The sequence below is a fragment of the Cyanidioschyzon merolae genome, chromosome 14 (assembly GCF_000091205.1).
Source record: "Cyanidioschyzon merolae strain 10D DNA, chromosome 14, complete genome".
NCBI lineage: Eukaryota > Rhodophyta > Bangiophyceae > Cyanidiales > Cyanidiaceae > Cyanidioschyzon > Cyanidioschyzon merolae.
Window position 1 is genome coordinate 1 of NC_010140.1, and position 12932 is coordinate 12932.

Consider the following 12932-nt stretch of genomic DNA (forward strand, 5'->3'; position numbering starts at 1 on the left):
CCCCCCCCATTACAGCGATGATCCCAGCTCGAAAGCGTCTGTGATTTTGACGTCTTTCAATCCAGACTCGTTAGGGATTTTCCTTCGGTGGTACGGTCTGAGCTCCTATGCATATGTCATTCTTTCCATCTAGCAAACTAGAGCCAATAGGGAATTATATCTGGCGCTATGATTTTTTTGGTCTTGCGGACTTGCCCACTGGTAAGACCGGCGAAATTGCTGTATCGATACTGGTTTCGGGAAATCGTCCATCCCGCTGACCAGTTTCTTTCCCTTCCTCGCATTTGCTTTATCTCGGCTGTGCTGATCGGTTCGGATATTGAACCCTGCGTCGCGTACCTGCCATGTGCATTCGCAGTGGCGTATCCGTCGCTGCTGCGGATGCAGTTTGGAAAGAGAGCAGCGCTGGCGTACCACGGATTGCGTTGGAAATGGTGTGCTTCATGCAACATAGGTTCAAGGACGTTTATTTTCTAGGGAGCCTTCAAGTTGTTCTTGCAGACCTTTTGCCTGCGGTAGCGGTAAGCGCTATACCATTTGTATACCGCAATCTAGGTGACTCTTTAGCGCAATATACCCACTCCTGGTTCAGAATCTCTACTTTTGCAGAGGAGGTGCTAAGGTGCGTCACATCACTCGCTACTGTATGGTCTCTCGGATTAGAGGTTGCGAGAGTCTCGCTGCTTGCCGACCCTCCGCCAAAATTTCAGTGCTTGACCATACGCAAAGACTTCTTCCTTATACCGTCTACAGTAGGTGGCGTTAGTACTTGCTATTCCGTTCGTGTATATTATTTTTTTTGTACTTTCCATATCGTGCGCCCTGCTAACGCATTGCGAACTCTGTCCGCCACTTCACTCCACGTTCCTGTTGCCGATCATGGGAAACGCGGTATTGACCTGTTCTGGAGCGACTGCTCTTTCGGGGCCGCCTGCATTTGCGATCGAATTGTATCAAAGTATTGCTTTGGATTCAATGGCGTTTCTAACTTTCAGTATGTGTATTCTACTGATTTTCGCGTTCAAGGCAGAGGCGTCCGATGAGTTGTTCACTTAAAAAATGTCAGACATTTGTAATTGGAGGTAGTGGGTTTTGGGTGGCCGGTGTTGCCGGATGTCAGAAGGAAACGCGACATAGTGTCTAGCGAAGACGGTCAGGAAAGTAGAAGAAGCAACATGGTGAGGCCTTACATCGAAGGCTGCCATAGTGACGTCTGTGCGACGAGATGGTGGTGGAATCCTATATTCTTCAACATATCTATGACCCGTACGACTGATTGTTTCAAGACGCTATTAGAAACCGCGTCGATTCGCACTCCAGGAATGCTTGTAAATCTTTTTTAGGAGGGACGCATTTGCAGATCGAGCAGCATCGCGACGTAACGCACATCGCAAAAGTGGTATTTCCGGAATAGTTTTTCAAAGAGAATTCTATCAACCACCTGATTTCTCCGAATAGGGAAGCATCAATGAGAAGAGAGCGGGCGGATGCCTACCTCAAAATTTACGAGAAATTCCGCGACAACGGTGCTGGACACAGGGGTGACGCAGATATTTACGAATACAGGGCAATGGGTTGCCTCACGAACGCGAGGAACCAAAAATTCTTAACCGTCATCTTTTCCATGAATGGCGCCCCCTTTGCCCTCTACGCGGGCCCGTTTCGCGAAGGGATGCGGCGAATCATCGATATTATCAGGAACGATCGCCAGCATGAACAGGAGACCATATCCGTCGACAAGGTCATATCATGCTGGTTAACGAATGACGCTTCTCTTATCCGCGCCACTAGTTTAAAGCATCGTCCGGTCTTGGGGCTTGTCAACCCATGAGAATTATTTTCAGATATGAGTAAAGACGAAGAGATTTGTTACACCCTCCTCATGTCCTACTCCATGCTTTTGGACCGAGAACTCGAACGCAAGGCCGAAATGGAGCTGAGTATGGATATAATGAATTGCTGGAGAAATGGCACTGAAGAGCTTCTCCTGTTGCGGTTTATTTTTCGTCCGGTTATGCGAGTTCAAGTCACATTTTGTGAATATCGACTCTAGATTTCTTTACGCCGTCAAGAAAGAGATTTATCCAGTGCCCGATAGAAGCAACAAAGAGGTCACTGGCGAAGCCCGGGACACCTACTGGAAGAATAACTTCGATTGCAAGCGTCCGATACCGGCCAAAAGAAGGTATTCACGGGGGCCATCGATGACGACGGGGTATACATATTGGTTCACTTTCAGCGGTTGCAGGCACTTCGTCCTATCCCGTCTCCGTTACCGCCCTTGCCAAAGCACGAAAACAAGACGAAAGGCCACCGGACGTATCGTCTACACGAGAACGACTTCGTCGTCGGCCTTTACTCCTGGAATACTGACGTGATTACCATCGCTGTACCCAAGCGTTCGGAAGATTTTACTGAATGTAGCTTACGTCAGAAAGACATGCGTCTTTTTCAGGTTCTCGAGATCGAGGTACTACCGAGAAGCGGGAATCATGAATCCGGGGAAGATAATTGAGACTTTAAATGCAGGAGTGAAAGAGTATCTGGAGGTTATGGGCGAGTTGACGAGCCGACGAGCGGACTCTCAGGCTTTTCGAGAATTCATGGAGGTTCGTTTTGTCCACTGGGATTCGCTGTAGAAGAAGTGTAAAAGGCCCCGGTGGGCTAGTCTACCTATGAGTCCTTACTGTGGTAGGAAGCGTTCATTCGCGAACTTTTTCAATGCATTGAACGCCTCCAGGAGAATGAGAGTCAGTGGCTCATAGTAGCCTATGGGGCATGGAGCTGGGCTCCAAAAAGCGGACTACGCCAGCTTCGTCGACGAGGACATACAATGTGTGTGCACGGCGTTTTCTTACAATCCCTGTAGATGGGTTCCGAACATTGTGTACACACCATGCGCTGGGCTGTATACTTCAGAGAGTGGAGATGGAAAAGTGTCATCGCAGCCCTGGGGAATTAGCAAAGTACGGACCGCTGACGGAACTGCTAATGGAAAGAAGGGCGAAAGTTCCTGGACTACTTGCAATAGCAAGTATAACGAATGAGGGCAAGAAACGGATGGGGTTTGTAAATCGTGCCTTTGATGCCGCACTCAATTTCAGAAGAAGTGCGGTGCTGGAGAAAATACCTCCAGAGTCGACATGAGAGAACTTTGTTGGACAACCTCTCAAACTCGAACTATATGAGACAAGATTGGAAGCAGTGTAGGTGGCCGGTCCAAAAAGACGGGGGGCGTCTGCATAGCAATGGGAGACTTTATGCTAGGGCGGGCTTCTCGCCAATACTGTACACCGCTGGCGTCGTTCGAGTGTAAAAGGCGGTGGTGGCCTGGACGCTCGGACTCGTCGTCGGTGAGCACCAGACGTTTCCGAACAGTAGCCGAACAGTAGCCGAGCGGTTCCAAAGCACTGCACCAGTTGCCACAGGAGCGACGCCCAGGCACACGACCGGGTCTCGGGAAACGCTGCAGTTGCTGGTGTACGAGCCGGTGCGTACCCGCCGAGAACGAGCAGGTCATCTTGCGCTGTGATCCCGGCACTCGAAGTGCATTCAGGTCCAGGCAGCTATTACCTCCTGTGCCTGCACGCGCAGTATCGCCGTCGGAGCGTACGCACTGTCAAGCACGTCAAACGTTCAAAGAGCTAGCTAGTCGGCGAGTAGTTTACCTTCTTCAATCAAGCGCGGAGCAGCAGCGGCAGCGTCGAGCGCCTGCCTTTGACAGCGGCCTGTCCGCAGTCGACTGTACACGCCTAACCGCTGCCCCTGGTGACCCCCGAGGCGGGACACTTTGGTGATTCCCGGGCCGGCCGTACTCCCACGGACCTAAAATGGCGCCTGCTGTCAAGCGAAGAGCCGCGGACGCCACCGCCGCTTCGCTACCCGCCTCGTCGCCGTCAGCTGAGCGTGTGCAGGCGGCAGACTTGGACGTCATGCATCAGGGCCGCACCAAAGAGGACACACCACAGCATGAGCACCCGGGCGCTGACCCGCAGAAACAACAGGCATCACCACTCGAACGACTAGTGCTGCGCTCGACTGCGCACGTACGCGCGAACCCGGACGCCTGGCTCACGGGTGCGCTCGTGCTGCTTGGACTGTGGACGCGCCTCTACCGGATCCGCTGGCCACCCGAATGCGTCTTCGATGAGGTTCACTTTGCGTCGTTCGCACACCACTACCTCAACCGCACCTACTTCTTTGATATCCACCCGCCTCTGGCGAAGCTCACGCTGGCCGCAGTCGCGAAACTCGCTGGTGACGTCCCGAATCGCGACTGGTACGTCGACAAGGTCTACCCACCAGACAGCCGGTACTATGCGATGCGCGCGTGCGCTGGCGTCTTCGGGGCGCTCCTGCCTCCGCTAGGCTTCCGCATCGCCCGCGGGATGGGTATGTCGCGGATCGCAGCCACTAGTGTGGGCGTGTTTCTGCTCTTCGACATGCTGAACCTGATCGAGGCGCGCCATATCCTCACGGACTCGCAGCTCATCTTCTACGCTGCGCTATGCATCGATGCGTTCGTGCGGCTGTGGCGCACGCCTCCAGCGAGCCGCGCTCGACGCTGGGCTGCTGTGCGCGCCGGCCTCGCGAGCGGTGCAGCGCTCTCAGTGAAGTGGACCACGCTCGTGGTGCCCGGCCTCTTCGGCCTCGAGTCGGTTGCCGGCGCTGCGCTCGCCGCCGAGCCGCTCGAGTGGAGCACCTGCGCGATCGTCGCCGCAACAGCCCTGCTCTTGTACGTGGCGCTCTGGTACCCGCACTTTCGGATTCTGATCTATAATGGACCAGGCGGTGACTTTATGAGCGCCGAGTTCCAGCGGACCCTCATTGGTCGCGACGGCTACGACCCGCAGGCCCGAAAGCCGCCTTTCCTCAAGCTCGTCTGGCAGCTCAACAAGGAGATGCTGCTGGCGAACGCGCGCATCCTCGATGAGCACCAGTGGCAAGCGCGCTGGCACACATGGCCATACGTAGGCCGTGGCCTCCTTTACTGGAATCGCTGGCAGGAGGGTACGTTGGATGCTGACGGGCGACCGCTGCGCCCGCATCACGCCATGCAGATCTATCTGATCGGGAATCCGCTGCTGTTCTGGATGTGCTTGGCAGCGGTGCTTGGTACAGTGGCGGCAATGCCGTTCTTGCTGCGCCTGATTCGCCAGCGGAAAAAGCGTGGAACGAGCACGGACGCATGGGAGCGCTACCTGCGGCTGGCAACATTCCTTCTGCTTGGCTATGCGCTCGGCATTCTCCCGTACATGCCGATCCAGCGAAGTACGTTTATCTACCACTACCTGCCGTCGCTGTTGTTCGCGGAGCTGCTTTTTGCGCACGCGGTCCTCGATCTGCCGGCGCTACCGTCGGTGCTGCAGCTGCCGCTCGCCGGTATCGTCTGGATCGTTGTCTTCTGGTGCTTCTGGTACTTCCGCGCCTGGGTCTATGGACACATCGCGCTCACCGCCGACGACCATGAGGCCATGCGCTGGATCAAGTACACGTCCAGCGTAGGCGACAACAAGGGATGGCACTGAAAACGACGTTATGGGAATATGCAGGCGACACAGCTCAGCAGCGTGCCCTCGAAGGAGCGCCTCGAGTGCGCAGCGGCGTTGCCAGCGGGAAATTAACCGAGGCGCACGCATCGCGCGCGCCCATGCGTGTCACGGGCACGCACCTCGATGCGTGCATCGACACCCTTGACGCCTCCATGTGATCGAATCCGCTGGGGATGCGCATGTGTGCATGCTCCAAGTGCATTTGTGACGTGCGTGCCTCGAACGATCCTTGTTTGTGACGCCTGGTTGTGCATGTAACCGCTGGGAACGCATACGTGTTGTTCTTCCAAAGACATCCACTAGACGCAGGCCTGGAAAACGCATTTCCTAGGACTTGTAGGCAGCAAAGTGGCGTACTGTCGAGCACGTCGGCACTGGGAGCGTGCTCAGCGCACGCAATAGAGCGCACAGTCTCGACTGAGGTGAAGAGGCTTGCGTCATAGATTAGTTTGTGAACTCGAATCTCTTGGCGACTGGATGCGTGGACTTTACTGACTGGCAGCTGTCGCCCGTATGGGGGGCCACAGCGGGGTGCAAGCGTGACGCTAGAGTCGCTCGCTGAGAATGGACGCTACTGTATGCTCATCAGCAGGGCTCAGTGCGCCACGACTGGTGTGCAACGCCACCGAACGCGTTTTTCGTCATAAAGGGGCGGTGTCCGTGCATTGGTGTCTCGGATATAGCACCATCCGCAAGATGCATCGCGCGCGCTCCTCCGCATTCGGATGAGCAATCGCTTCTAGCCATGCTGTAGCAGCTGATGCGCTCGGTGAATGCACGGGAGTGCCGTCCATGCCAGCGCCATCTAGGTGTCCGCGCACGTCGGGGCCGATTCGCACTGCGATACCAGGTGGCTCCGTGGCTTCGCGTCCATCGGCCCGCCATCCAAACCACTGCACCTATAGACGACTCGGCATCGCTCCGCTTCTAGCACACCGCCACCTGCTCGTGCACCCACGTTCTTGGCTGATTCGATATGACCGCGCCACCTCCGGCTATGCTGTCCAGTACGCGCAATCTGATTCCGTTACAGCGCCGTGCGCTCAAGGGTAACGCACATAGACTCCGCCCGGACCCGGCATTGACATCGACGATGCCCTCACTCCGGAGCTGGATGGCGTCTGCGGCCAGGGCCGACACGCCATGGGTGCCGGCACCTGGAGGCGGCAGCCGTGTTCCCCGTTGAGCGTCACCTGCAATGCGTGCGGCCGTGCGGCATACGTATTCGAATGATGCAACAATCCCGCAGTCGGCAATTCCCGTCTAGTGGAAAGCATTCTAAATCCTATCAATTCCAGAGATGCGCAGGCGCCGAGTGCGCCCAGAATCCATACGCAAACGCATACAAAGCGTGATGCACGGCAATAGACGCCAAACGAATGTTCTAAGCCCTCTGCCGTTCAAACGTATGCTGCGCGGATCGCACAGACCGCAGCGGGCAGCGCCAGCAGTGCAGCCGCAGTGCAGCGACATCACTGCCGAGAGATAATGAACGCGATCAAGAGTCCTACGAGAACACCGCCAACCGTCGCTACACCCGTCAGCAACATAGTGACGTCAACCTGGTGCAGTGGGCCCACGTCCAGGAGGACCGGCTCACGTGCGCCTATCACGAGGAAGCCCGCTTGAGCCAAGGACATACCTGCCAGTGCGCTGCGGTCAAGCGACGCCCGCAGCTGCACAATCGCAGCCTGCGGGCGCCCAACACGGGACCCTTGCAGAGCACTCGAGCTCCGGTGTCTCTGCAGGACTTGCCCGAGCACCCACGCTCGTTTGCGATCTTGCAGGCTCGCCGGGTGCAGCGGTGTCCAGCGCCGAGGCAGCACCTGCGACAGCGGCGTTCGTTCGGCACCCGAAGCGAGCCTCTCGCCAACTACAGAGAAAGCATGCAGTTGCACAAAGGCCACGTCCACGGGCAGTACCCCGAGGCAACAGGACGCACTCGCTTCCCGACCCTTGCCGGCCGAGCAGCTCGTTGGCGCTGCCATAACAGAGGCCTCAGCACGGTATCGGTATCGGCACTGGCACTGGCACCGGCACCGGCACCGCTGCACACGCTTCACGGCAGTGTCCTATTCTGGGCCTGTTGTCGATCTGCGGGCGTAGCGCAGCACGCGTTGGCGACGCGCTGCACGGAGCGCATGCACGCATGCACGCACGCATGCATGCATACTGCGATCCATGCACTTGGGTGATGTTTCCAAGTTCAGCGCCCGTACCCGTAGTCTACGGGGTGTATCCATAGATAGATGCATGCGCAGGCATAGGCGCGTGCGTGTTCGTATGCGGATGGGCAACGGCTGTGTAAAGCACAGATCAGTGTCTAGCGCTGATTCGCATCTGTTTGCATGTGCGGAACGCAATCGTTGGTGCCGCAGTCAACATCAACGCCGTCGCCGTGGATGCTTCGGTTACAGGTGCGTCGATCGCAGCGAGCCTTTATAAGGGCTGCCTTGCATCTCCGCGAAACGCAATTCACATGCCGCAGTAGTGTCATGGGAGCACGCATCGCGCGTGTGTGTGGATACAGTGACGTGTGGCGCTGCTAGAGGCTGCCTAGCCAACTGCCGCCAAATCCAATGGAATGCTGCATCATTGGGCAATGTCGCGTACACCATTCTGTCATTCCAGCAACAAGGTGCCTCATAGAATCTGCGGAACGTTCTGCTTCTGAATCCTGCTGCGCACACAGATGCACCGGTAGATACCCTGCACACTGCACACGCATCGTGCATGCACTTCTACCAGCGGATACGAGCAGCGTCGGCATTCACCGCCGAACCGGAGCATATTCTATGTGAATAAAGCGCCCACACCCTGATCACGAATCAGAGGCTGCAGCGCCACCCAGGTCGGCCGGGTCCAGCGTGACGCATTCGCTAGCCGATACGCGACTCGTGCTGCTCAGTTGCAGCTGCTCGTTGTGCAGCCCGCCTGCGCAAGTGCAAGTGCTGCACACTGTTGCGCTCACCGCCAGCACAGAGCGTCGCATCCGAGGGCGTCCGCGCAAGGCACACGACCCGTAGCGGCCGCCTGTCCCGACAAGGACAGTCGCAAACCGCACGCTCGCCGATACTGATCTGTGAGCAATCACACAAGTGCAGGCTGTACAGTCTCGCAACGATCAGTCGATTGATGCGTGCCTCCACGAGTCAGCGCAGAAGATTCTATCCACTTTCAGCAGTTTTATAGAGGATAGCACGATGCTCCAGGTGCGAGTCTATGGGATATCCGCATTATTATAGGCAATGGCACGTATCTATACAGTTTACTCTGCATAAAACTTGAGTTTCTATTCCAGGTAACCCGAGCTCGCCCACTCGAGTTTATCTACCACCACCATGCCGTGATTCTGGCGCTGGGCCCTCAGAACGACTGCGCGCAGACTCCTCAGCGCGAAGGCGCAGCGCCTCTAGCAGCGCCTCCAGATCGTGCCGCCAGTCGCCCGCTGGTGGTGGCTCGATGCCAAACGCTGCGAACAGGGGACCAGCATCGCCGCGGCTGCGTCTCAGCGCAGTCGAAAGCGCCTCCAGCTGCTGCCGAAACGCGGCAGATTGCAGCACGCTCTCCAGGTCGATGCTGGATGGCAGGTACTCGCGGCACAGGGCAGCGGATGCAGGTCCGAGGCCCGGCTCGCGGAGAAGCCGCTCCAGCGCGGGGCCCCAGCGCAGAAGCGCCCCGAGGTCAGGCGTATCATCGGCGCGCGCCTGCGGCTGTCGACTTGCGTCATCCGCAGCATGCACAGCATCGGAAGCAGCGCTGGCCCCCAGACGCTGCAGCGCGTCTACGAGCGACTGCCCAAGCGCGGCGGACGACGGACGCGTCGCGCCGTCAGGTACCTGCGAGCTGAGGCCTGGCCCAGGTCGGGACTCTGCGTCGCTGAGCCGCACCTCATCTGCGTGATCCAAGCCAGCAGGGTCGTCCAGGGGACGACACTCGAGCGCGTTGCGCAGCCGCTGTGCCAGCCGCACGTCCGCGTCGCAGCGAGGCTCTTGCAGCCAAAAGAACAGCTGTAGATCCGACGACGCAAAGCCCAAGACGAACATTCTACCAGTCCGGCAGGCGTGCACGCGCCGCCAGTTCGCGTCGCCGGGGAACACGATCAGGTCCTCCTCGATTGCACGGGTTGCGCGGTCGAGCCACTGGAAGTGCACGAGGCCGTCCGCGGCTCGCACGACACGGACGCAGCCCTTGCGGCCGTCCGAGTGCACCAAACCACTGTCCAGGTACGCGCGACCTGCGCGGAACTCCACCAGTACCTGCTCTGGAAGTTCGTCCATCTGGCGTTCCAAGCTTGAAACACGGCCGTCCCGCACACCAAAGTCACACTCNCTCCGAGCAGCAAGGCTCGACAGTCAGCCACGCGAAAGCCGGTGTAGCGCTCACGGCTTGTCCGGTCATGGACGCCGCACTAAAACGGCGGCAGTGGCACCAAGACCGAAACTGATAATAAAAGCTACTCCACCGACAATGAAGTACACGCTAGACGGTGCAGCAGCTTGCACCGATACGAAACGTTCAGAAGTACTAGTAGAGGCGACACACGCCGCGCACGAACGAGGTCAGGCGCTCTGAATGCCGCTCCGGGCATCGAGCTGGGAGGCGCTGGCGCCGCCACTGGTGACTGCAACCCACGAAGGGCGCAGTTCACTCATGGGGCGCGTCTCGGGCCCCCCTGTGTGCCGTTGCACTGATGCCCGCACGTTGCAGCGCAAGACTTGGCGAAGCTGTATGACGAGCCGTGCATGACACCTGACGGCGAGCATAGCGCAGCGGTCAAGCGGCTGCAGATTCCCGATACCAGAGCGCTCCGTCCAGGTCCCTGGTGTGTATCACAGCGACATGCTGCCCCCGAGGCTCTCGTAGACGCAGCGTGTGCGTGTCCGGTGCCTCTCGCATCCATGCGCATCACAGAGAAGCGCGAGTGATTGCCAGCGCACGCACATAGTACACGTGTCCAGTGCGTTGCTTCCGTATGCACACATCCCGAAAGCACCCCGAAAGGAAATCCAATTGTACCACGTGAACCGGTCTCGTTCACCGATACGCTCTGTTCGATACGCGAATGTATGAGCAGTACAGCGAACAACCACGAAATCAATGTGCTGTTACCAGCGATGTGGCATGAAAGCATCAGCGAGCACATTGACCCCTGTGGAATCGCTTTGTCGGAATATTGCCCTGCACGGCTTGGCAGGATCGTCCACCACAGGAATCGCACCGTGCATGACGCTGGCGTTCCGTCGCCATCGAACGCACCTGGTGTACTGCGAAACCACCTGCCTGGCATGTCTCTGTCGTATCAAGCAGCGCATCCATCAATGAGTGCGCAGCTATTCATCTGAAACTCGCTGCCAGCAGGCCGGCATGCACGCCCCGTGCCGATCCCGTGCCGATCCCGTGCCGATCCCGTGCCGATCCCGTGCCGATCCCGTGCCAGTCCAGTGCCGATTGGCGGCTGGCGTGCAGCATGCGCGTGCGCCATCAATATCGGAGGAAGCAGCACGAGCAGCAGCAGCAGTAGCGGTAGTCGTAGCGTCGTGGAACCCGCCAACTTGTTCTCCCGCTCATTCTTGCCCGTTGCAGAGGCACGTAGGCGTAGAGACTCACGTTAGGTCGTTTTCTGCAAAAGAACACACTCGGTGTTCTTAAAGTACTCTCACGGGCTTTTGCATACCATCCCCGACCGTGCTAGTCCTTGCTTTATCATGGTACAGCTCTTCTCACTGGCAGGCTTTATCATTACGTTTCGCGAGATCCTCGAGGCCTGCATCGTGGTCTCGATCTGTCTGGCATAACTGCGGCGCACCAAGAATGAGCGCTACCTCAGAGACGTCTGGCTGGGCGTTGCAGCCGGCGTCGGTGTGCTCATCGTCATTGGAATCGCATTCGGCATCGTTTTCTGGACGCGCGGCCAGAAGCTGTATACGGGTCTCACTGAGCTGCTCTTCGAGGCCATTGTCCGACTGGTGGCGGTAGTGCTCATCACGTGGATGATCTTCTGGATGCTCAACACGGCCGCGCACATGCGCCGCGACCTCGAGGGCGGGATAGCGCGGGCGCTGTCGAGGCGCGGCCGATGGGGCGTTGCGCTGCTCGTCTTCACGTCCGTGCTGCGTGAGGGCGTCGAGCTCATCGTATTCCTGTTCGGAATCACGGGCGGTGTCTCGTGGAGCTCGATTCCCATCGCCGCAGCCGTCGGCGTGGCCGTTGCGCTGGTCGTCGCCTGGGCAATCTACCGCGGGGCGCTCGCCTTCGATCTGCGCCTCTTCTTCGCGCTCTCGTCGCTGCTGCTGATCGCATTCGCTGCGGGCTTCCTGTCGACGGCCTTCCTGGACCTCCAGAAAGCGAACCTGTTCGGGGCATTCACGCGCAACGGCAACGAGGACGAGTCGATTCCATCCACGCAGCGGCCGTGGTGGAATGCCGCGCTCTGGTCCACCGAGGCCTGCTGCGCGGACGACGGGAACGAGTTCTTCAACCTGCTGCACGAGCTCTTCGGATACGTGGATGCGCCGACCTTCGTCTCCACTGTCGTCTACTTCGGTTACTGGACCCTGGCTGGCGTGCTCTGGATCATCGTTGAGCGACGCACCCTGGAGCGCAAACTCTGCCAAATGCACACCGGGTACCTCGTATCGACTGCGTTCCTGGCGGTAGCTGCCGTGGTGGGGCTCGTCGTCGCCGCTCGCAGCCCGACATGGAACGGCATCCTGGTGACGTGCCTGACTCTGGTGCTGGCGATCATCGGTGTAGGTGCCGCCAGCGCACCCCATGCAGCGCTACCGCCGCGTGCGCGTTTCGCCCTCCAGGGCTCCTGCTGGATAGGCCTCGTGCTGGTAGCGTGCCTGGCGCTGGCGCTGCAGGTTGCACAGGCGATCTGCTCGCCGCAGATTGGCGCGTCGCAGTACTGCTCTATCTCCGATTTCTACTATTGGTTCGTCATCTTCTCCCCGGACTGGATCGCAAAGACACGGGACGATAACAGCTTCCACGCGCTCGCGGTGCTTACCGTGTCGATATGCTTCACGATGCTGTTCTGCCTCGGACAGGGCCTGGTCGGCTTCTACGAGTGGAAGCGTTCAGCGCTGGCGATGCAGCGTGCTGGACAAGCGCCAGCGGCTCTCGCCAAACAGGCGAATACATCCTCGGATCTGGAAGGCGGGAAATCCACGCCGCTCGATGACTCCTCGATCGATGAGCTTACCTGGGAAGCGCTCGATTCGACGCAGCCTCCGCAGCACGCGTCGCAGATCGAGATCTCGGCGAGACGGATGCTGGCGGATTGAATCAGGGCGCAGCGCGGCACCAGGTCACCGCCGACGACTAGGCGGTACTCATAACAGCGAGCGCAATCCATGTGCAACGCGACGTATCGCA

General features: G+C 58.4%; 3 protein-coding genes across 3 annotated transcripts, besides 1 other annotated feature; 2 read left to right on the forward strand and 1 right to left on the reverse strand.

Annotated features, from left to right (window-relative positions):
• Nucleotides 1-756: 756 nt before the first annotated feature.
• Nucleotides 757-3354: a sequence feature (repetitive element).
• Nucleotides 3355-3830: 476 nt separating this feature from the next.
• Nucleotides 3831-5528, forward strand: CYME_CMN001C (similar to dolichyl-phosphate-mannose:protein mannosyltransferase; the record flags this gene model as incomplete). Its single annotated transcript, XM_005537131.1, has 1 exon — nt 3831-5528. One exon carries the CDS (start codon nt 3831-3833, stop codon nt 5526-5528), a length of 1698 nt encoding a protein of 565 aa, XP_005537188.1.
• Nucleotides 5529-7024: 1496 nt separating this feature from the next.
• CYME_CMN002C (hypothetical protein) lies at nt 7025-7540 on the reverse strand (the record flags this gene model as incomplete). The annotated part of the gene is made up of 1 exon (XM_005537132.1): nt 7025-7540. The coding sequence occupies one exon, from the start codon at nt 7538-7540 to the stop codon at nt 7025-7027; it is 516 nt and encodes a 171-aa protein (XP_005537189.1).
• Nucleotides 7541-11545: 4005 nt separating this feature from the next.
• CYME_CMN003C (similar to high-affinity iron permease) lies at nt 11546-12841 on the forward strand (the record flags this gene model as incomplete). Its single annotated transcript, XM_005537133.1, has 1 exon — nt 11546-12841. One exon carries the CDS (start codon nt 11546-11548, stop codon nt 12839-12841), a length of 1296 nt encoding a protein of 431 aa, XP_005537190.1.
• Nucleotides 12842-12932: the final 91 nt, after the last annotated feature.